The sequence below is a fragment of the Falco biarmicus genome, chromosome 4 (assembly GCF_023638135.1).
Source record: "Falco biarmicus isolate bFalBia1 chromosome 4, bFalBia1.pri, whole genome shotgun sequence".
Lineage (NCBI taxonomy): Eukaryota > Metazoa > Chordata > Aves > Falconiformes > Falconidae > Falco > Falco biarmicus.
Genome location: NC_079291.1, coordinates 65133672 through 65155896, shown reverse-complemented (window position 1 = coordinate 65155896; position 22225 = coordinate 65133672). Strand labels below are relative to the sequence as shown.

The 22225-nt window shown below is 48.7% G+C and overlaps 2 protein-coding genes across 3 annotated transcripts; one reads left to right on the top strand and one right to left on the bottom strand.

Moving 5' to 3' along the window:
* Nucleotides 1–102: 102 nt before the first annotated feature.
* PLEKHJ1 (pleckstrin homology domain containing J1) lies at nucleotides 103–15740 on the bottom strand. 2 transcript variants are annotated; one of them, XM_056335512.1, is made up of 6 exons: nucleotides 15579–15740; nucleotides 5793–5860; nucleotides 4033–4099; nucleotides 2442–2532; nucleotides 2181–2274; nucleotides 103–1526 (listed from the first exon to the last, which is right to left on the bottom strand). In XM_056335512.1, the coding sequence occupies exons 1-6, from the start codon at nucleotides 15670–15672 to the stop codon at nucleotides 1461–1463; spliced, it is 480 nt and encodes a 159-aa protein (XP_056191487.1). In that variant the 5' UTR covers nucleotides 15673–15740; the 3' UTR covers nucleotides 103–1460. The 2 variants fall into 2 exon arrangements, with proteins under 2 accessions (XP_056191487.1, XP_056191488.1); XM_056335513.1 differs by having other exon boundaries at nucleotides 2181–2244; nucleotides 15579–15736.
* Nucleotide 15741: 1 nt separating this feature from the next.
* Nucleotides 15742–22207, top strand: SF3A2 (splicing factor 3a subunit 2). The gene is made up of 9 exons (XM_056335508.1): nucleotides 15742–15834; nucleotides 16975–17145; nucleotides 17646–17717; nucleotides 18042–18088; nucleotides 18772–18881; nucleotides 20028–20077; nucleotides 20385–20525; nucleotides 21020–21088; nucleotides 21723–22207. The coding sequence occupies exons 2-9, from the start codon at nucleotides 17020–17022 to the stop codon at nucleotides 22053–22055; spliced, it is 948 nt and encodes a 315-aa protein (XP_056191483.1). The 5' UTR covers nucleotides 15742–15834; nucleotides 16975–17019; the 3' UTR covers nucleotides 22056–22207.
* The last annotated feature ends 18 nt before the right edge of the window (nucleotides 22208–22225 follow it).

Sequence of the window (22225 nt, the reverse complement as noted above, 5' to 3'; positions counted from 1 at the left end):
TGCCCCACCTCACTTACCGCCCGCTGGGAGCGGCGCAGCCCCCCCGCCAGCTAGCAGGAACAAAGCTGGGGGCCACACACACCCCCCCTCCCCCCCCCCCCCCCCCCCCCCCCCCCCCGCTCAGGCCAAGCCTTCCTGCTGCATGTACCTGCCCCAGTGGCAAGTCAAGTTCCTTCTGTCATCAGCCGCCTGACAGCATCACCTGGGGCCTTTCCTGGAGCTTTTCCTGGTCTAGTTCCAGGGGAGCTGCAGGGGTCAGGGAACTGGGTCTCCTGAAGCCCTGGGTGCGGGTGGGGGGAGCGGCCTTCTGTCCCTCATCGCTGGGCAGTTTTTGCAGAGCCTTGAGGAAAGACACTGTCCCTAACGCTTCTCCCGAGGTTACGGCAGCCGTGGGGAAGGCAGCCCAGCTTCCCTGGCAGCTCTGACCTTGGCACACAGTTTTCTGGTCCTTCCCTTTGGATACTCCCAAAGGGGAGAAAAGCTGCAGCTCAGGGAACGAAGGGTTTAGGCCCGGCTGTCACAGCTCCCTGGGTTTAACTTCTGCAGCCCCTGAAGCTCAAACATCCAGCCAACGTGGAGCAGTTCCCTCTTTACAAACCTTCCATCTGGCTTTCCTCTGGGAAGCCGGAATAACTGCACAGCTTGGCCCAGCCCCCGGCACGGCAGTGGGGAGGCAGGATCTCTCAGCCCTCTCTCAGCTCCCTTGTGCTTTGCAGCTTTGTCTAACATGTTTGTGACAGCGCTCTAATGCTCTGCAGCTTCACCAAGCCTCTAGGAATTAGCACCGCCTGCTCCAAGAAGGGAAAGGAAGAAAACAACCCCCAGAGGCAGGCGCCAGTGGACACAACACAGGGCAGTGGGTGTCCCCCATCAGCTGGCCCCGTGCTGAGCCCCCCCCGTTAATGGAAGGCTTCCCACTCCTCCTGGCTCACAGCTTGGCCATCAGGCTCTGGGTTTGGGCAACCAAAATGGCTTTGTGATGAACAGAGGAGGGCGTGACAGGGTTAACCCTGCACGCACAGCCCTGAAACGGTGGGAGCATCCTCTTACAGCAAGGGGATGAACAAACAACCCTCCATGGCTCCCTTGGGAAGATCCTGAGCAGGAATGGCTGCATAGCTGCTGCAGGAGGGACAGGGAGGAAGAGGAGGGCTAGAGCTGCGGGAGCTCTGCACTGCCCCCTCCTCTGCTCTCCCTGGGAGCCAGGGTGGTTCCACGCCTGCTGTGTCAGCAGCGGTTCCGACTGGCTGCCTCCACAGCTGGGGCAAGTGGGAATGTGCAATGAAATCCCTTTAAAAAAAAAAAATCATACAAAATTATTTGGCTAATAAATTAAAAAGTCACTTGGTCACTGCTGTGGGGAACTGCTGCTGTTCTTCCCCGGGGTGGGGGGGGGGGCTTGGGGGTGACCCTCCGGGGTGAGCCTGGGGCCAGAAGCTCGGTCAGCCCAGGCGAGGGATTTACTGCTTGCGTGTTCCCAGCTGGAAGCGCGCTTCCTCAGAGATCCCGTACTGCTCCAGGGGGTCCTGCGGCAAGAGCACAGTGAAGGCGCCAGTGAGATGGGGGGCCGGTGGGACCCTCCCTCAACCAGCCTGTGGGCTGGGGCTGGGTGCCGATCCCCATCATGTGCCGGATTTACCCCGATCCCCATCATGTGCCGGATTTACCCCGGCTCAGCCCCCAGCTGCTGTTTCTGGTACAGCAAGTCAAGCAGCCCTCAGGGAGGATGCAGCAGATACCCAAGGTTATGGGCTGCATTCCGGCCACGCTGGCACAGGAGAGCTGCAGCCACCTCGGGCAGGGATGCTCCAGGGAGCCTGGCAGGGTGTGCGCCGCATCGCTCCGAGCTGGCCAGGCCTGCCTGCGAGCTCTTCCAGGGAGCTGCTGGGAGTCTGGACCAGCCCTGTCCAGCTACAAACCTCGGGCCACTCCGCCACGGGAGGAGCGCACGCACGAGGGTCAGCGCCGAGTACGACAACACAGGCTGCTCGGCAGGGGAACTCTCGGGTCTGGCCGTGGAGACCACAGCGTCAGGAGCTGCCTCACTGCGGGATCTTTCACACAGATGGTGGCAAAGAGCCTTGCACAGGGCAGCTGGCAGCAGCACCCGAGCACCCCAGCCCCTGCTCCAGCCCAAACCCATCGGTCACCACTGGACAAGCCGACATCGAGGGACTCACCTTCCCTGTCATTTTCTGGATCTCATTCCGGTAGAAAATCAAGCTCCTCCTCATGAACTCGTAGCTGTAAGACAGGAACGGACCGTGCAGCAGGCTTAGCAGAAAAGGATGTGGAGAAGTTTCAGATGCTATTTAGAGCTGAAGGGAAGCTTGCTTGAGAGGAGGCGACCGCTCTCCTCCCTGGGTTCACCACAAGCTGATCCCAGAAAATAAGCGGCACAGACTGCACAAGGCAGACCTCGCACCAGCAGCACAGCTTACCTGGCTCGCTTGAGTGCCTCGATCCACTCCTGACACTGCTCCTCGCTGTCACATTCAAAGCAGTATTTCCTCTCCGGCTCCTCAACGAAACCTGCCAGGGACAAGGAAAAGGCTTAAGGGAGGTCCCAGCAGAGCTGCCTGTGCTCCACTGCCTCCCCCCCAGCCCCCCCAGCTGCCAGGCCACAGTTAGCGTCTTTGTTTGACTGAGACAATCCCTGACCAAGCTGGTCACCCCCCACCTCTGTCCCCTCCACCCGGGGTGGCTCCTGGCTGGCCCCGAGCAACTGCCTGCCAGCCTGGAGCAGCCAACGACTTCAGAAAGAGCAACTTCTCAAAATGACCTGGAACTGGACTGGGCCAACACGGCGAGATTCGGGACCAAAACTCCCTGAGCTTCCTTGCAAACTCTCACCAGAGATTTCCTAATCAAAGTTGAAAACGGCCCCAAGGAAGGGATTTTGCTATAGGCAGAGGGCAGCCATCAGAGGAGTTAAAACGCACTCGGAGAAAGCACTGACCTGTCTTTGCTCAAGGCTTTTGGGAGTTTGGTACTGGGCACCGTGGAAAGCAAGTCCCCATGCAACTCCAGTTCTTTACCAAGACAGAATCAGGACATCTAATTAATTACACTGTCCCTGGAGCGCTGCTCTTTAGTGCAGTCCACAGAGATCTAGGCTGCTGCTGCGAAATAACTGGGTCAGACAGCACCAAACCCCTCAAGGCTGCCATGCAGGACACAACCTGCCACCAACTGCCGTTGCTTTTAACAGTTTTCTCAGGAATCCTCATTCACCAGAGCTCCCAACAGTCCTAAAGCCCCAGAAATTCGAGGTGTGGTGCTTCGAGAGATTGGTATGTTCAGGCTCTTTGAGGGTCCTTTGGAGACAGGGAGAACACCACCTCTCCCGGCTAAAGGAGGAGCCGAGGCTCTGCACAGGAAAGCAGCTGTGCCCAACAGCCAGGCCAAAAGATACGGGGATGGCCTTGGAGAAACATCCTGTTATTTTTGCCACATACCTCTCACACAATGATTAGTTGTTGGATGAAAGGCTGCTTACAAAGGACGACACACCATGAGCCAGCTGGAGCCAGGGCTATCAACACAAGGACAAACAGTGTGCCGGGAGGGCTGGTGCTAGATTAGCCCGACAGATGGTTTATCTGAGGCTCGGGTTTGTTGTTTTGTTTTTTTTTTTTTGATAAAATGCACTAGCACAGAAGCAGCAATCTGTTGATACCAAACCCTCCCAGAGAGGGATTTCCACAAGCCCTGAGCTGTGGTCTCTCTGTCATTGCTGCTTCCCTCCTCGCGTGCAACTGTGCAAATCCCACAGGCTGTTCCAGCCAGCAATGGAATACCGCTGGGCTCGGGATGGGGCTCGGCAGAGTAACAGCTGGCAGCTGAGGGGAAGGGCTCGGCAGCCCTGACACCCCCCCCCCCCCGCCCTCGAGGGGCAGGAGGGCTCGGCAGCCCTGACCCACCTCACTGTTAGCATAGGGGAAAGCAGGAACTAAGGAGCAAAACATTTCCTTTCACGTAGCGCTATTTGCCGTGCAGGAAACGCACAGGGAAAGCACAGGCAGAACTCACTGATGGAGAAGACGTTGTCCTCCTCTTTGGTGATCCTGCAGTGCTCCAGCAGCAGAGCTCCAATGGGCTGGAAAAGACCCAGTGAGAGAATTTAACCAACATTGTCTACCGGTGCGGCAGCGCTCTGAACCCAGGGGTTTGCCTGGTGGCTTTTAAGCAAGTTTCATAACCTGGCGCTACTTAAAATTCAGTCTAATTGCAGGAATGTTCCATGTTCTTTTAATCGACCTTTTTGTGTCCACTGACGTGCTTCACTGTCTTACCTGTAACGCTTTGCACACGTTCATTTCTACTTGCTCAGATTCAGCCTGGGCTTTCGCATTCGTTTCTGTGATGCAAAGGCAGCCCAGTTGTTTACTTCCTCGCTCAGTAAATCAAACGAAGATGAAATATTTAACATGACACGCAGAACAACTCACACCAGACTCGGCAAGGGCAGTCCTGAAGCTTTGCAAGAGGTTGAGAACAGCGTGGTGACAGACTAGAACAGCTCAGGATAAGCAGACAGGCGGTAGGCAGGCACTGTTTGTTCGCCAGTGCACACTGAGCAAGGACACGAGAACCAACCGGTGATATCACAAAAGCAACGCACAAGCAAATTCTTTTGCCCAAGCTAAACAAAATGAGAGAGGCCAATAAGGCAGCAGGGAAGATACTGAAAATCCTGGTTTACCACCTATTTTTGGCACAACGGCTTTACATCCGCACACCCTCCACCTACCTGCTGAACTATTTCTGATACGTTTCAGAACATCCTCTCCCCTCCATCAGAACACACATGTGAGTGCTTACAAAAAAACACCAGAAAAGGAGAGAGCAGAGCAGCCCTGGGCAGCAGCGAAGGCACCGCGCCGTGTCCTCAGGACCTCGGCCCACGCTGGGGGGGAGCCCCAGCCCAGCCTGCACACAGACACGTGCCGGGGCAACTGCTCAGCACCTTGGACCCCCTGAGAACTGCAGCTGCGGCTCTAGCAAAGCAGCGATTAGCGCCTGCAGTCTGGCAGAAGGGAGAAAAGGGGTTTTCTGAAAACAGGAGCTTGGCCATTATCAGGGTAAAATATTTATGATGGACTAAATCTAAAAACACCACTAAAAGCTTTCTGGTTCCTTTGTTTGCAGCACCAGCATGCACACAGCACCTTTCTTCAGACATATTACTAAGATTGCTTTTACACTAATTTCCTAAGAAGAGATTCTTTACCAACAAGTTATCACAGGCTTCGTTAAAAACGAGCAGATCTCAGTAGTGGCAAAGCCAGAAACAGAACCCAAAGGTCCTGTCCATCACTTCTTTTTTTTCTAGCCCCGAGCAGGACTTCTGCATGCCCAAAATAACCACACTGGCAGGGTATGGCCACAAAAGCTTCCCAGTAACAGCGTGCATTGGGTGCAAGTAACATTCATGTAATAAAAAAGAAGAAACGCTGCTAATTCTCTTCCTGGGAGAGCAAAAGATAAGCTTCCCCTCACAGTTTGGCATGATCAAAAAAAAAAGTCACAGTCTTCACCCTTTGCAGTTCTGAGGTTGTGTTTAAAAGGTTTGTTCCAAGCTCAGTGGAGAAGCACCCGGGTGTGTTAAGAGGGCAGCGCTGCTTCTCCCTGCTATGAGTGTCCACTGAGTTGATGGAAGAGGGAAAGTGGGTGCGCGGTCCTGACTCTGGCAGCCTGTTACCACTTTACAAAGGCGCCACCATCAATGCACAGAAAAAGACAGAGAGGGAGGAAAACAACCAGCACGACCACCAGAGCAGGTTCCGTACCTCTGCTTCGTCTGTCCGGAAGTAGAAGAGAAAGTTGACAACAAGCTTCACCAGGCGTTTCTTTAACACTGTAAAGAAAAAAAGAGCATTGAGGGTGTGGAAGGGCCAAGCTGGCCGGCATGGAGGGGGGCAGAGGGGAGCCCTGGCCACCCCCCAGCACGACGCCGATTCAACCACCCCTACAGGGAAGCTCCGGTTCAGTTCAGACTTTTGCTCCCAGAGCCCCCCAGCCCGCTGCTGCCACAGGCTGAAAAGTCATTTCGCCGCTTCTTGGGTGGCTTCTGGGCAGGCAGAGCCCAGGGCACCGCGGCACTGGCAGGTGGATGATGCAGCCGACACGGCCGGCTGGGCCCAGCGAGTGATACACATGTGGGGGGAGCCCCGGGGCTGCCAGCACGGATGTCACCTCTGAGGGGCAAAGCTGTGGCGGCGGGGAAGAGACCTGGGGTCAGGCAATGAGCTGCCCAAACGCTCCTTCCCCTGGGCTTGTTACAAATATTGTAACGAATAATTACATTATTAGTTAGAATTAGCAACCACATTTGATTATATTGAAACACATTTGATCTTATAGAGTTATTTCAATAGGAATATAAAATTATAAGAAACATTTTAGTGGAGCTTTGTATTGTAATCATTGGTGGCCTCTGTATACATTGGAAGATCAGGAAAAGTGGCCCATGAATAGGACACTGAATTATAACACTATTCTGCAGTTAATGCTGTTCTGTAAAAGGGAGGGGAAATGGAGTGAAATGCCGTATGTGGATTTGTTCTTAGGAATAAATCAGTGTGCCTTGCGTAGAGCGGAAGGGCATTGGAAAAAAGATTGTCCTAAGAATAGGAATGTTCAGCAGGAGATAGCCAAAGTAATGGTTTTAGATGATTGAAGGGGACCGGAGGGGAACCCAGCTGAGCCTCCAGTTATAATTAAGCTGGGAGAAAAAGAAGTTAAATTTTTAGTGGATACAGGAGCGACATTTTTGGTATTAAATACCTGTAAAGGAAAAATTGGAGCAAAACCAGCCAATATAATAGGAGCAACAGGGAAAGAAGAAAACAGGCCATTCCTGCAACCCCTGGATTTGAAATTTGGAAATAAGATAATTACACATGAATTCTTGTATGTACCAGAATGTCCGATACCCTTGTTAGGAAGGGATTTGTTATCCAAATTAAATGCACAAATTGTTCTTGAGGAAGGAGAACTTTTCTTGAAAACACCTGAGTCAAAAACGGGAGAAATCCTGATGATACAAGAAAAAGTAAAGGAGCAGGAAACCCCACCAGAGGTGGATTTGGCAGTGATCCCTACAGTATGGGAAGCAGCTACTCCTTGAGAACCGAAACTAGCAGAGCCTGTCAAAACAGACTTAAAGGAAGGTGCAGGGACAGTGAAAATTAAGCAATATCCAATCAAACCAGAAGTGAGACAGGAACTAAAGAAATTGATTGACAAACTTGTGGAGTATCAAATTTTGGAAGAATATGAATCCGAGTATAATACTCCTGTTTTACCAGTGAGAAAACCTTCGGGTGACTATAGGCCGGTGCAAGACTTGAAAGCAGTAAATCAAATAGTTAAGGACATTTATCCTGTAGTAGCAAATCCTGATACGTTGTTAACAGCGTTAAAGGAGACTTATCAGTGGTTTACAGTGCTTGATTTGAAAGATGCTTTCTTTTGTATACCTCTGGAAAAGGGAAGCAAAAACTGTTTGCTTTTGAATGGGAAAATCCACAAACTGGGCGAAAGATGCAGTTAACATGGACAAGATTACCCCAAGGATTTAAAAACAGTCCAACCATTTTTGGAAACCAGCTGGCAAAGGAACTTGAGATCTGGAAACAGGACAAACCGCTACAGAAGAAAGGTTTACTTGTATACAGGTGACTATCGATCTCTTGAATTGCCTGGGACTAAATGGGTACAAGGTATCCAGGAAGAAAGCCCAAATAGCCCACCAGACTGTGGTATATCTGGGTTTTGCAATTCCAAAAGGACAACGACAGTTAGGAAAAGATCGTAAAGAAACCATTTGCAGTATACCTGAGCCGAGAAATATTCATGAACTCAGAGCCTTTTTGGGAATGACAGGGTGGTGTCGCCTTTGGATTATGAACTATGGGCTAATAGCTAAACCGTTGTATGAGGCTCAAAAGAATTCTCCCTTTGTATGGGACCCACAACAGCCAAGAGCTTTTGTAGAGTTAAAACGTGCCTTAATGTGTCTGTGCCTGCTTTGGGACTCCTGGATTTAACCAAAGATTTTCAGTTGTTTGTTCATGAAAGGCAACACCTTGCACTGGGGGTGTTAACTCAGAAGATAGGAAGCTGGAAACGACCAGTCAGGTACTTCTCCAAACATTTATCATCAAAAGGAAATTTTACAATTATTGCAAGCAGTTCAGAGACCAGGTCAAGTAGCAATCACGCACTGTAAGGCACATCGAATCGGGAATACAAAAATAATTGCTGGAAATAATTTGGCTGACAAAACGGCAAGAAAGGTAGCAAAGGAACAAGCATTACAGATGGCAGTAATTCCTCCTAAAACAGTAACCCTTCCCAGGGAAAAAACAAGATATTCAGAAGAAGATGAAACTCCTAATGGACAAGTAGTAATTCCACCTCTTCCGATGAGAGAAGTAATCTAAACAAGACATCAGGAATATCACTGGGGATCAGAAGCCTTAGTAGCTTCTTTACGGAAACAAGTAGTATCAGTTAAAATGTTAGGATTAGCCAAAATGATAACTGCAAATTGTGAAGTATGTTTGAAAAACAACCCAGTGATTAAGAAAAGAGTCCAACTAGGTACGTTAAAATCTGGCACAGAACCTGGAGATTATTGGCAAGTAGATTTCTGAGAGTTACCTAGACAAAATGGGTACCGGTACATCTTGGTGGGGGTTGATACTTTCACAGGATGGCCAGAAGCCCTTCCCTGTCGCACCACACAAGCAAAAGTAGTGGTGAAGTGGTTACTAAAAGAAATAATTCCAAGATTTGGAGTTCCTATTGGAATTTCTTCTGACAGAGGTCCACACTTTGTTGCCGAAATAGTCCAAAGTATTCGCAAAATATTGGGTATTACTTGGGATTTACAGGCGTCCTGGAGGCCACAATCTAGTGGAAAGGTAGAAAGGATGAATCAGACTTTAAAAAGACAAGTAAGTAAAATTTGTCAAGAAACTAATCTAAAATGTCCCTAAGCGCTTCTTTTGGCATTATTATGAATTGGAGTGGAGTGAATTAGCCAAAGAGCGGACCCTCAGTCAGTCCTTAATAATTATTATATGGAAAGTCATATGAGTCTCCAGAACCAAATCCAAACATGCATGTAAAAGGAAAGCAAGATGTGTATAACTATTTGCTTTCTCTAGAGAAAACTTTGGCTGCGATTCAGAGTGCAGTAATTTGGAATAGACCTTTATCCCTGGAAAACTCAGTGCATGACTTTCAACCAGGAGACTATGTCTATGTGAAGACGTGGACCTCCGAACCTTTGCAGGAGCGCTGGAGGGGACCTTTCCAGATCCTGTTAACCACTTTTACAGCTATCAAGATTGCAGAATCAGACGCTTGGATGCATTATACTTGGGTGAAGAAAGCACCTACTCCGTGGAAGATTGTTAACTGTGGTCCAGAAACTTTAAAACAGACTCTGAAACTTGTCTAATTTATCGTATCAGCTTTTGATAGTTCTTTGGATTTTATGCTGGAAAGTAGTGCTGGTAGGATCATGGGCTGACTTGGTGGATAGGAACAAAAGACAATTAGAAACAGAACAAGTGATTAACATTCCCAAACAGATGTTTGAGGAAAATTTGATGTTAGGATTGATTAAAGGATTTGCCAATTTGCAAAATGTTACGAAGATTACTGCTTGTTTACCAATACCGAGGGCAGTAGGTGAATCTATTCCATGGGGAATTTAAACTATGAATCTGACCAATCTGGAACACAAAACCGAGACCACTTACTGTGAAGAAAGGCCAGTGACTCAATGAACAAGTACAGGTTATCAGAAAACAGTGGAAGTTGCCAGGTAAAGAAACAGATTGTAAAACTACTGAATTATGGTTTTATAACAGGATCCCGACCTAGTGCCATAGCTCGAGTTCTTCTTCCTGGGGGTCCAAATCCCCAGTTAGGATGGTGTTCATATGACGAACAACTTAAAACCAATGTGAGCAAAATATCATGGAATGGAAGTGTACCAAAACTGGCCAAGGTACGCAATCAGCAGAACAATGGGACTCAATATGGTCCATGGCCATATTTTCTCAATTCCAGTACATGGCCAGAACTCCTTGGTGTTTCACCTGGGAAGGAAAAGCTTCTGCAGTTTTACCCTCAGTCAATGATAAAGCAACTTCATCAACAGAGAAGGAGAATAAAATAGTGCCATGGTGGAAATGTGAAAAGGTGTATGATTGCAGCAATGCAGAATTAATAATTCAAAGAATTCCTCCTTTGGCAGCTGCTCTAAAATATGGTTGGTTTTGCTGAGGTCTTAAAAATACTCTCAATTTAACCAGCACCTTTACACCCAGAAGAGGAACTCTGTTTAGTTGCAGAAAATCTACTATTCAAAGTCCAGGACATTTAGTTTGGGCATTAAGTGACAGAACCTAGACAACTCATTTACCATTAGATGGTAAGGTGAAACAAATTACTTCAGGCATGCCAGCATTGTGTCCAATTTGGAAAAGATCACCATTTAAAGGACCCTTGGAAAGTTTGAAATTAAAATGAGTGGTGATACTTGGAATGAACCATCAACCAGAGTAAAAATTGTCTGGGCTCTTGAATCACTTTTGAATCCTATAGCATCATGTAGAAATAGAGAATGGCTTTATCAGTGAACAGGTCAAGTAGACAAGTTAGCAAACATCACCAAGAAAGGGTTTAAGGAATTGAATATACAGTTACATGTGACTCCCAGGATGACCTTACAAAACAGAATGGCATTAGATATGCTTTTACTTAAAGAGCATGGGGTATGCGGATACTCAAAGATAAACTGGACTACTGCTGTATTCACATTCCAAATGTCACCCGAGATGTGGAACATGATCTGGAGTTACTGGGTAAAAATGGAAAGGAAACAGAATCAATTCGAGAAAATATGTCAGAAGATTAGCTAGGAAATATTTTTAGGATGGACTCTAAGCTCTTTGATACAGTCCATAATCAAAACTTTGTTTCTGTTACTGACTGTCTTTCTGATGATCATGCTGCTATATGCCTGTCTGAAGAAACAATTTACCAATAGAATTGCAGTTAATCGCATGATCATGAGAGAAGTACTGATTATGGCACCAGAATACAATCCACCACCAAAATATGCTGAAACAAATGCTATGTAAATAATGTGAAAGTATTGAAATAATTTTCAACGCTTTCAAAGCGGGAAAATGTTACAGATTCATTATTAGTTAGAATTAGCAGCCATATTTGATTATATTGAAATATATTTGATCTTATAGGGTTATTTCAATAGGAATATAGAATTATAAGAAATATTTTAGTGGAGTTTGTGTTTGCACAACAACTGACAGCTACTATGAAATCCTTTGTACAGCCCTGTACCACGGCTGAAAGAGTAGGTCAGAATCACCTAGTAGGAATGATTAGAACTTAGATAACAGACTTGAGATTAAAGATGATTGGATACAGTACTTACGTAGGAGAATGCATTGAGATGTCAAAATGTAGAATTAATGGGAACTGGGGAGGGTAGACTGGAACAACCCGTGGAAGAGGTGGAATTACCACTTGTCCATTAGGAGTTATCCACCATCCAGCTAGGTTTTTCTTAGCATTTAGTAACTGACCTAATTTGTCATCTTCTGAATATCTTGTTTTTTCCCTGGGAAGGGTTACTGTTTTAGGAGGAATTACTGCCATCTGTAATGCTTGTTCCTTTGCTACCTTTCTTGCCGTTTTGTCAGCCAAATTATTTCCAGCAATTATTTTTGTATTCCCGATTCGATGTGCCTTACAGTGCGTGATTGCTACTTGACCTGGTCTCTGAACTGCTTGCAATAATTGTAAAATTTCCTTTTGATGATAAATGTTTGGAGAAGTACCTGACTGGTCGTTTCCAGCTTCCTATCTTCTGAGTTAACACCCCCAGTGCAAGGTGTTGCCTTTCATGAACAAACAACTGAAAATCTTTGGTTAAATCCAGGAGTCCCAAAGCAGGCACAGACACATTAAGGCACGTTTTAACTCTACAAAAGCTCTTGGCTGTTGTGGGTCCCATACAAAGGGAGAATTCTTTTGAGCCTCATACAACGGTTTAGCTATTAGCCCATAGTTCATAATCCAAAGGCGACACCACCCTGTCATTCCCAAAAAGGCTCTGAGTTCATGAATATTTCTCGGCTCAGGTATACTGCAAATGGTTTCTTTACGATCTTTTCCTAACTGTCGTTGTCCTTTTGGAATTGCAAAACCCAGATATACCACAGTCTGGTGGGCTATTTGGGCTTTCTTCCTGGATACCTTGTACCCATTTAGTCCCAGGCAATTCAAGAGATCGATAGTCACCTGTATACAAGTAAACCTTTCTTCTGTAGCGGTTTGTCCTGTTTCCAGATCTCAAGTTCCTTTGCCAGCTGGTTTCCAAAAATGGTTGGACTGTTTTTAAATCCTTGGGGTAATCTTGTCCATGTTAACTGCATCTTTCGCCCAGTTTGTGGATTTTCCCATTCAAAAGCAAACAGTTTTTGCTTCCCTTTTCCAGAGGTATACAAAAGAAAGCATCTTTCAAATCAAGCACTGTAAACCACTGATAAGTCTCCTTTAACGCTGTTAACAACGTATCAGGATTTGCTACTACAGGATAAATGTCCTTAACTATTTGATTTACTGCTTTCAAGTCTTGCACCGGCCTATAGTCACCCGAAGGTTTTCTCACTGGTAAAACAGGAGTATTATACTCGGATTCATATTCTTCCAAAATTTGATACTCCACAAGTTTGTCAATCAATTTCTTTAGTTCCTGTCTCACTTCTGGTTTGATTGGATATTGCTTAATTTTCACTGTCCCTGCACCTTCCTTTAAGTCTGTTTTGACAGGCTCTGCTAGTTTCGGTTCTCAAGGAGTAGCTGCTTCCCATACTGTAGGGATCACTGCCAAATCCACCTCTGGTGGGGTTTCCTGCTCCTTTACTTTTTCTTGTATCATCAGGATTTCTCCCGTTTTTGACTCAGGTGTTTTCAAGAAAAGTTCTCCTTCCTCAAGAACAATTTGTGCATTTAATTTGGATAACAAATCCCTTCCTAACAAGGGTATCGGACATTCTGGTACATACAAGAATTCATGTGTAATTATCTTATTTCCAAATTTCAAATCCAGGGGTTGCAGGAATGGCCTGTTTTCTTCTTTCCCTGTTGCTCCTATTATATTGGCTGGTTTTGCTCCAATTTTTCCTTTACAGGTATTTAATACCAAAAATGTCGCTCCTGTATCCACTAAAAATTTAACTTCTTTTTCTCCCAGCTTAATTATAACCGGAGGCTCAGCTGGGTTCCCCTCCGGTCCCCTTCAATCATCTAAAACCATTACTTTGGCTATCTCCTGCTGAACATTTCCATGCCATCAAATCCATAACTGAAAAAGGCACTTTCACATAGACTGGCCCATCGTTACCAACTCCCTGTCGCAGGGGAGCTATTGCTTGTGTCTGCTGTAGAGTTCTCCGGGAAACGGGGGTATGAATTACAGTCTTGGACAGTCTCTCCTCCACATCCTCTATTCCACTACTCTCCGGTTCCTCCACCTGCTCCTGTTCCCTTAATTCTCGACCCCGATTCCTTTCCTAGGAGGGGATATATCTAATTCTGTTCCTTCATCAATTTCAGAGGCAATTCTGTTCTTCAAACAGTCCTTCCCAATCTCAAAAGGCTGAGCAACATTTTTTCACTTCCTTGTTATCAGAAGATATAGCCATTACAAAATTATCTCTAATATTTAGCTTACATTCATCCTGCCAATCCTTTCTTTGTCTTAAGTAAAAGAACAAATCCACATATGGCATTTCACTCCATTTCCCCTCCCTTTTACAGAACAGCATTAACTGCAGAATAGTGTTATAATTCAGTGTCCCATTCATGGGCCACTTTTTCTGATCATCCTTACAGCCATGCTCACACTTTTCCACAATCGTTACTTTAAACAAAGGTATATAACACAGTATTACACACTTCTTAATTTCTCCTCAATACACAATCAAAAGTAAACAATTCTGTAACACAAAAATACCCTTCTAACTTCTTGTTAGAGGTGCTACCTTAGAGAACACTATAGCATACAGGTTCTCTTGTCTCCGCTGTTGTCCAACCCTGCAATAACTTCTGCTTATGACTCACGGGCAGACACCTAGGCTTCCACTTCCACAAGGATCCTTTAGTCCAACCCTGCGCAGCTTTCACCACGTCTGACAAGCAGACAAATGCAGTGGGAGTCTAACCCACTTACTACAATTACAAAAAAAGAAGTGTCTTACCAAATCCAGGGAACGTCGCGAAGAGCCTTATGGATCGGGGATCGATGGGTATCCCCGAGAAATCCTCGGTGCCAGCTGGAACCGATCAGGTCCCCGACTCCTCCGGTCCCCTTCAGCGAGGTCCCATCTGGGTCGCCAAAAAATGTTACCGAGATCTCGGAATGAAGAACTTATCGACACCAATGTGATGCAGATAAGCAGACACTTCTTTATTGATGGCCAGGTGCGTGAGTGAGTCCCCTCACAATCAACGCACACCAAGCTTCAAAATCATACACCATATATAAAACTTATTCATACATATTCATTAAGTATTTATGCATAAACATAATATTTCCCCAAAATCATCAACATACTCTCCTCCCATGTCTCATTCTGCGCAGTAAAGATTAGAAAGATCTAGAAATGGGTCTGGGGTACTATTTGGGTAGGTGGTACATGAGTCGGTGGTCCAATCTCCCCCTGCTGGAATTACCTTTTACTTAAGGTAACTGTTTCTTGGCAGGTAACTACAGGTTGTTCCAGTCTACCCTCCCCAGTTCTCATTAATTCTACATTTTGACATCTCAATGCATTCTCCTACGTAAATACGTAAATACTGTATCCAATCATCTTTAATCTTAAGTCTGTTATCTAGGTTCTAATCACTCCTACTAGGCGATTCTGACCTACTCTTTCAGCCGTGGTACAGGGCTGTACAAAGGATTTCACAGTAGCTGTCGGTTGCTGTGCAAACACAAACTCCACTAAAATATTTCTTATAATTCTATATTCCTATTGAAATAACTCTGTAAGATCAAATGTATTTCAATATAATCAAATACGGTTGCTAATTCTAACTAATAATAGATTTGTAACACGGCTGCACCCCACCAGTGCCCCTACTCCGGCCCCCCACCCCTGCCCCCTCCCCCCAACACTAGATGCCACACCTGGTGCTCCCCAGCCCTACAGCCCAGTCCTCCCAGTCTGACCCCAGTCCTCCCAGTCTGACCCCAGTCCTCCCAGTCTGACCCCAGTCCTCCCAGTCTGACCCCAGTCCTGCCCACCCCACGCAGCCAGTTCTCCCACCAACCCCGCCCAGCCCTCCCAGTCCTGCCGTGCTCCTGCCCTCACTTTCCCAGTCCTAATCCCCCAGTACCACCAGCGCAGCCCCCCAGGAGGCCCAGCTCTCCCAGTCCCCCTGCAGCCCCGCCTCCCAGCCAGGCCAGGCCAGGCCAGGCCAGGCCTGCCCCCCGCCTCCCCCCAGCGCCCCCCCCTTACCGCTCCCCTTCTTGGGCACCCGCATCAAGATCTCGGCCGCCTTCTCGGCGGGCTGCCGGGCCAGGGAGAGCAGCTCCCGCTCGTTGTACCTCATGGCGAGCCCCCGCCGTCGCCTAGTGCCGCCCCATCGCCCCCGCCGCCCCGGAAGTGCTCCCGCCCGACCCGGAAGTGGCTGCCGCGCGCCCCGGAAGCAGTGCGCCGGAGGGGGCAGCGCGCACGCGCGGCGCGGGAGCGGGGAGCGGGGAGGTGCGCGGAGGTACGGCTCGGGGGGGGGGAGGGGGCCCCGAGGGCCTTGTCGGGGGCTGGGGGGGCGTTTGGCTGCCCCTGAGGGGTGAGGGGGCGGCGAGCCTCGCTGAGGGGCGCTTGGGGAGCGTTTGGGGGGCTTTGGCCCTTGATAAGGGCTTGGGGCGGCGGGGGGGGGACTTCGGCCCCTACTGGGAGGCTGGCGGGGTGTTTGGGGGGCTGATCCTTGCTGAGGGGCTGGGAATGGTTTGGGGGTGTTGACCCCTGCTGAGGTGTTGAGGAGTGTTTGGGGAGGGGCTTTGGCCCTTGCTGAGGGGCTGGGTTTTTTTTTTTGGGGGGGGGGGGGTTGGCCCTTGCTGGGGGGCGTTTGAGAGGGGCTTTGGCCCTTGCTGGGGATCTGGGGGTGTTTGGGGGGGAGGGCTTTGGCCCTTGCTGAGGGGCTGGGGGTGTTTTTTTTGGGGGGGCTTTGGCCCTTGCTGGGGGGTGTTTGAGAGGGCTGGCCCTTGCTGGGGGTATGAGGGTGTTTGGTGGGGGCTTTGGCCCTTGTTGGGGGCGTTTGAATGTGGCTGTTGCTCCTGCTGAGGGGCTGGGGGTCTCTGGCCTTTCTTGATCCTTGATGGGGGATTTGTATCCATTTGTGTATCCCATTTGTGAGGGGGGGGCTGGGGAGCCTCTGACCCTTGCAAAGGGTCTGAGGCTGCATGGGGGTGGCTCTAGGGCCTGGGGGGGGCATTGGGTGGGAGGGCAGCACCAAGCCATGGTGATGGAGGTGGGCTTTGGCCCACAGCAAGTTCTGGGGTGGAGGTGGAGGGCTGGAGGCTCCTGTTTGAGAGGGGTTGGGGGGGAGTCGCTGTGGGGCTGCTGAGCCTCACTGGGGCCCAGCTGAGCTGGCAGAGGAGCGGAGCTCTGCCTAGAAGCAGCGCCTGAGGAGATGGGAAGGTCTCTGGGGGCTTATTTTGGATCCTTTTACTTCTACTCGACTTACCTACTCGACTTACAAGTCAGGGCGTACAAGACTTGCACCATTTGAGATGGTGCTGCGTGGCGTTTGCTGTGCTCGTCTCCTGTCCTTGCTGGTGGCTCTCAGCGCTGGGAGCTCCAGGTTAGGAAAAGCGTTAGTCATCACTGATGTTGCTTTTCCTCATTTTTCCAGGCTCTGCCTTTCTCTGTGAGCAGCTGAACCACAGAAGGCCCCATCATGGATTTTCAACATCGTCCTGGAGGTAAAACTGGAAGCGGAGGCGTAGCCTCTGCCTCGGAAAGTAACCGAGACCGCAGGGAGCGGCTCCGGCAGCTGGCTTTGGAAACCATCGACATCAACAAGGTGAGCCTTGGCCTCTGTGTGCCGAAGGAAGAAAAGACACGGGGCTCCCGTCCTGCAGGCTGCTGTGGGGGTGGGTTTAGAGCTTTGCCTGGGTGAAACGGCTTGGAGGGTGGGAGATTTAGCGGAGAGCTGTGGCTTGGGATGAAATGCTTCTGTTGCTGGTAGTGTGGGAGTTCAATGAGAAACATTTCTGGCGGGGCTTACTGGGGAGGTGCCAGCCCTTGGGTGTTCAAGTAGCTGTTACTATGTTATTTTTTGGTCTTCTGGAGCATGGCGGGTATCTTGCTGTCCCTACGCTGCAGTCGGGTGTGCTGTCACCAGTTAACAAAGCTCCTGTTGTTTCTTTCTATCTTCATAGACCTAAAGCAGTGTTGTACTGTTCATTTAAATCAATGAGTTCTGTCCTGCTGCTGCAGGAAGAATTTGGCAGTATTTTGATTATTCTGCTGGTTTGCCATGTATTTTTTTTTGGTAACTCTTTAAAATATTTCTCTTTGTAGGACCCTTATTTTATGAAAAATCACTTGGGCTCTTATGAATGCAAGCTTTGCCTCACACTGCACAACAACGAGGTGAGTTGGACTGCTGTCCGTCGAGCTCGGTGGCAGTGATTTTAGAGTAATAGTAGCTTCAAGTGCAGGAACCTGGGAAGTGCCTGATGCCCGAGTGCCAAGGGGATGGTGAGTGGGTGGTGGCTTGTCTGCGTTACACCTGTCAGTTTATGACAGTTCAGCAGTTGAAAGCAACCTGCAAATTTTGAGTAAGATTCCTCTCTGCTCAGGATTAAAATACCTTTGTCAGTGGGTGATATAGTCTCTCCTCTGTGACAAGAATCTTTCAGTGCAGGAACAGTCCTGTATCCACTTAACTTTCTTCTGCCTTGCTTTTTATTTCAGGGAAGTTACTTAGCACATACCCAGGGGAAGAAGCATCAGACCAATTTGTAAGTCGTTCTCCACTCCAGCTTTGTTCTCCATTACCAAAGCACTTGACAGTTACGGTTGTGTTCATCTGTAGATCTTGAACTCCATTACAGAGCAGCACACTGTGCTAGAATGTTCTTGCACTGTGTATGTTGCCTGGTAAACAGCCTGGCACTAGCCAGTGGGTACAGCCTAGGTCTGCTCCAAAAAATGGTGCTGGCAAGCTCCAGTTGGAGCTCAAGTTCAAAGCCAGTTGTGGGATTTCTGAAGGAAAGGGGAGGAAGAATCTTAAAAGCAGATTGTCTAGTGAGAAGGATCTGGTTTTGTGAATACAGGTGGGAAGAAGTCTGTAAGTTTTATGTGAAGAAATCCAGTTTGTGTTGGTTTAGGTGACTGGTTTGTGGGTTTTTTCTTTTTTATTTCAAGAAATCTTTTCAAATCCATTTGTGGAGACAGGCATTAAGGTCAGCTTGGGGGCGGATAAGATAATTGAGATGACAGCCTGTAGTGGGGGGGAAGGCATGGGTAGAACCGGCCTGTAGTGGTGCTTGTGGAAGACAAACAGCAGGTTTTCCTGGCCTGCTTTCTGTGAGGCCCTGAATATTCTGTGGTAAGGGATTCAAACTGCTGCTGGTGTATTCGTTAGAAACAAACGCAGCTAACCGAACCTTTCCAATTTGGTACATTTCAAATGAATCTGCAGGGCCCGTCGAGCTGCCAAGGAAGCTAAGGAAGCCCCTGCCCAGCCCGCACCAGAAAAAGTCAAAGTGGAAGTGAAGAAGTTTGTGAAAATTGGACGACCGGGTTACAAAGGTACGTTGGGGCTGTCTGCCACAGGAGATGCCTAACGCCTGCTGGAGCTTGCCTGAAGTGCAGTGCTGTGGATGTGAATTATTAATTAGTCTTTTTAGCAGATCTGTCCATGGATAAGATACGGGCTTATCTCCTGATGTCCTTTATTGTTTAAATTACCCATGAAACATCTCTTTATTGCTGACAGTCGAATGAGAACCATTTTAATAATAGATTGGTATGTCTCAGTCTTTCAGCTCTTATTAGAAGTCACGCAGGAGATGCTGCTGTTTCAGTCTCTCTTCTCCTTTTATTGTGCCGTGCCATCTTTCACTAATGCTCATAAATCACTCATCATGTGTATAGCTCAAGTTTTTTCTCCGAACCCCCTGTTGTTTTGTTATGGCCTTCAGTACAAAACTTGCCTTCTTTATCTCACAGCTGTGGTCTCTGCAGTGCACGGTGTCTTTGCCCCGCAGCAGCTGAATTTCCACAGGGATCTTTAGAATTGTAGAGTTGTTTAGGTTGGAAAAGACCTTTAAGATCATCAAGTCCAATGGTAAAGCCAACACTGCCAAGCCCACCTTGAAACCATGTCCCTGAGCACCACATCTACATGTCTTTTAAATACCTCTGAGGATGGTGACTCAGCCACCTCCCTGAGCAGTGTGTTCCGATGCTTGATAACCTTTCCAGTTAAGGAATTATTCCTAATATGAAACCTAAACCTCCCCTGCTGCAACATGAGGCCATTTCCTCATGGCCTGTCACTTGTTACCTGGGAGAAGAGGCTGGCCCCCACTTGCCCACAGCCTCCTTTCAGGGAGCTGCAGAGAGTGAGAAGGTCTCCCCTGAGTCTTCTTTTCTCCAGGCTGAGCACCCCCAGTGCCCTCAGCCACTCCCCATCAGACTGGTGCCCCAGCCCCTTCCCCAGCCCCGCTGCCCATCTCTGGACATGCTGCAGCACCAAAACATCCTTCTGGAAGTGAGGGGCCCAAAACTGAACACAGTAGTAGCTCTGGTTACAGACAATGTGGCATTTTGTTTGATAGATGGGAGAAAAATCTTGTAATGTGGCATTGCTGGAAGCATTGTGTGTTTCCTAGGGCAGAAATAATGTTGCTCTAACGCTGCTGTGTGATGTACTGAGCTTTATTTTCTTCACAGTGACCAAACAGAGAGATCCAGAAACAGGCCAGCAGAGCCTTCTCTTCCAGGTAAGGGCACTGTGAAAATTCTTGGTGTCTGGGTTATCCAAGTGAAAGTGCTGCTAAATGAGCAGCTCTTTGCAGGATCCATGAAAGAAAGAACTAATTAAAAAAAGCCTTTACCTTCCTAGTCCTCTGCTGCTGAAGGTGTCAAGCAAATCCATGACCGTAGTTGTCAAGCTGTTTGCTTTGGTGGCCCTGAGTTTTCTGTTCGGAGCTGCTCTCTCAATACGCTTCGTAGTCAAGGGGGTTGTTTTGTACAAAGGGGGAACAAGAAGGGGATGTTCTCCTCAATGCTGTAATCACACCCCAACAGATTGATTATCCGGAGATCGCAGAAAGTATCATGCCTCGTCACCGGTTTATGTCAGCCTACGAGCAACGGATTGAGCCCCCCGACAGACGCTGGCAGTACCTTTTGATGGCAGCAGAGCCCTACGAAACCATAGCTTTCAAGGTAAGGTTTGGGATTTGGGCAAGATCCCTTGTTTTCCAAGACACTTAATTCCCATTGAACGTTATTAGAGACTTGGATTCTAGCCTCTAGGGGGTTAATGGAGTGGAAAAGGGGTGTTGAGAAGACATGACTGGAAGTCATTAAACCCTGCTGAGAATCAGTGGAGACTCTGGCATGAAAACTAGGCTGTGTGCTGAGCTCTGGGGAGCCGCTGAATTCTCGCTGTCTGGCACAGAAAGGAACCTTCTGGGCTTTGCTCCTCAGCCTTTGTGCAGATGTTAAGAGAGGGGTTTTTGCCAGCACACTTGTCCTTGACCGATAGGGAAGTAACTTAATTCTTTCCTGCCCCCATCTCTATCTAATAACATCCGAGACGAGCGCATCTCACAAAGGCCTGGAATAACTGTGCTTATCTTGCGGGCCGTGGTGCTCAAAAGGGCCATTGAGCTAATCTGGGGGTGCTAATAATAGCTCCTTATCCTCTGATGTTGCAGGTGCCAAGCAGAGAAATCGACAAAGCAGAAGGAAAGTTTTGGACCCACTGGAACAGGGAAACCAAGCAGGTAGCTGAAGCACAGTGATACCTTCCTGAAGGGTGAAAGAGGGAGCATGAGGACAGAGCAGCTCGCGGGGAAAGGCAGTGCGGGAAGATCAGCACATGCCAGTGACATCCATGCTGCCTTTGATGCTAAAATCCTCATCCCTTCAGTGCAAATGTGCAGGGGCTCCTCCTGACAGAAAGATCTTCCTGTGTGTGATCTTTGTGAGGATTTAGGTGGGAGGACAGCATGCCGGGTCGCTGTCAGCAGCAGCAGAACGGTGCATAAGTGTGTGACACCGTGCCCTCTCTGTGGCTCCTCGCTGCGTGTTTCCTGCACGCAGCTGTCTGTGGTGAGCCAGCAGCACGGAACTCACTGGGTAGCGTGTGTGAGAGCAGGGGACGAATGCAGTGGGGGTACTGACCCCATCGCAGATAGCTTGGTGCTTAAAGAGGTTCTGGAGGAGTTAAAATCCTGGGCAGGACTGGTCTGAGTTGTGAGTGCTGCGGGGTGGGAAGGCAGGCAGCACCAGTGAAGGTAACGGGCCGGGGGAGATCCAAGCTGTGTTGTGGGAGGCAGAGCGCAGCTGTCCTGTGGTGGCACAGAGTGGTCCTGAGGATTAATTGTTCCCTTCTCTTTGCTTTTCTCCCCTCCCCAGTTCTTCCTTCAATTCCACTTCAAGATGGAGAAGCCACCAGCTCCCCCAAACCTCCCTCCAGGGCCCCCAACAGTGAAGCGGCCACCTCCGCCTCCACTGATGAACGGCTTGCCCCCCAGGCCACCTCTGCCAGACTCCATGCCGCCACCTCCTCCAGGAGGCATGACCCTGCCTCCCATGCCTCCCTCTGGACCAGTGCCGCCACCCCCGGTGCCACCTCAGTTGCCACCAGCGCCTGGTGTGCCCCCCCCGGCTCCTTTGCCACCCATGATGAGGCCACCTCTCCCCACCGAGGGACCAGGCACTATCCCCCCTCCGCCTCCCTCCAACTGAAGCCCCTCCTGGACTCAGTCCTGCTGGACTCCTCTAGCTCGTATCTTTTTATATGCAGATCACGACTGATTCAGAGAATTATTTCTGGTTTGTATGCCTGTGAATCTGACTAAACCCTGTAGGTTCATTAAAAGGTTTTTGATTTTCCTTTCTCTATGTTTTCCCATGTT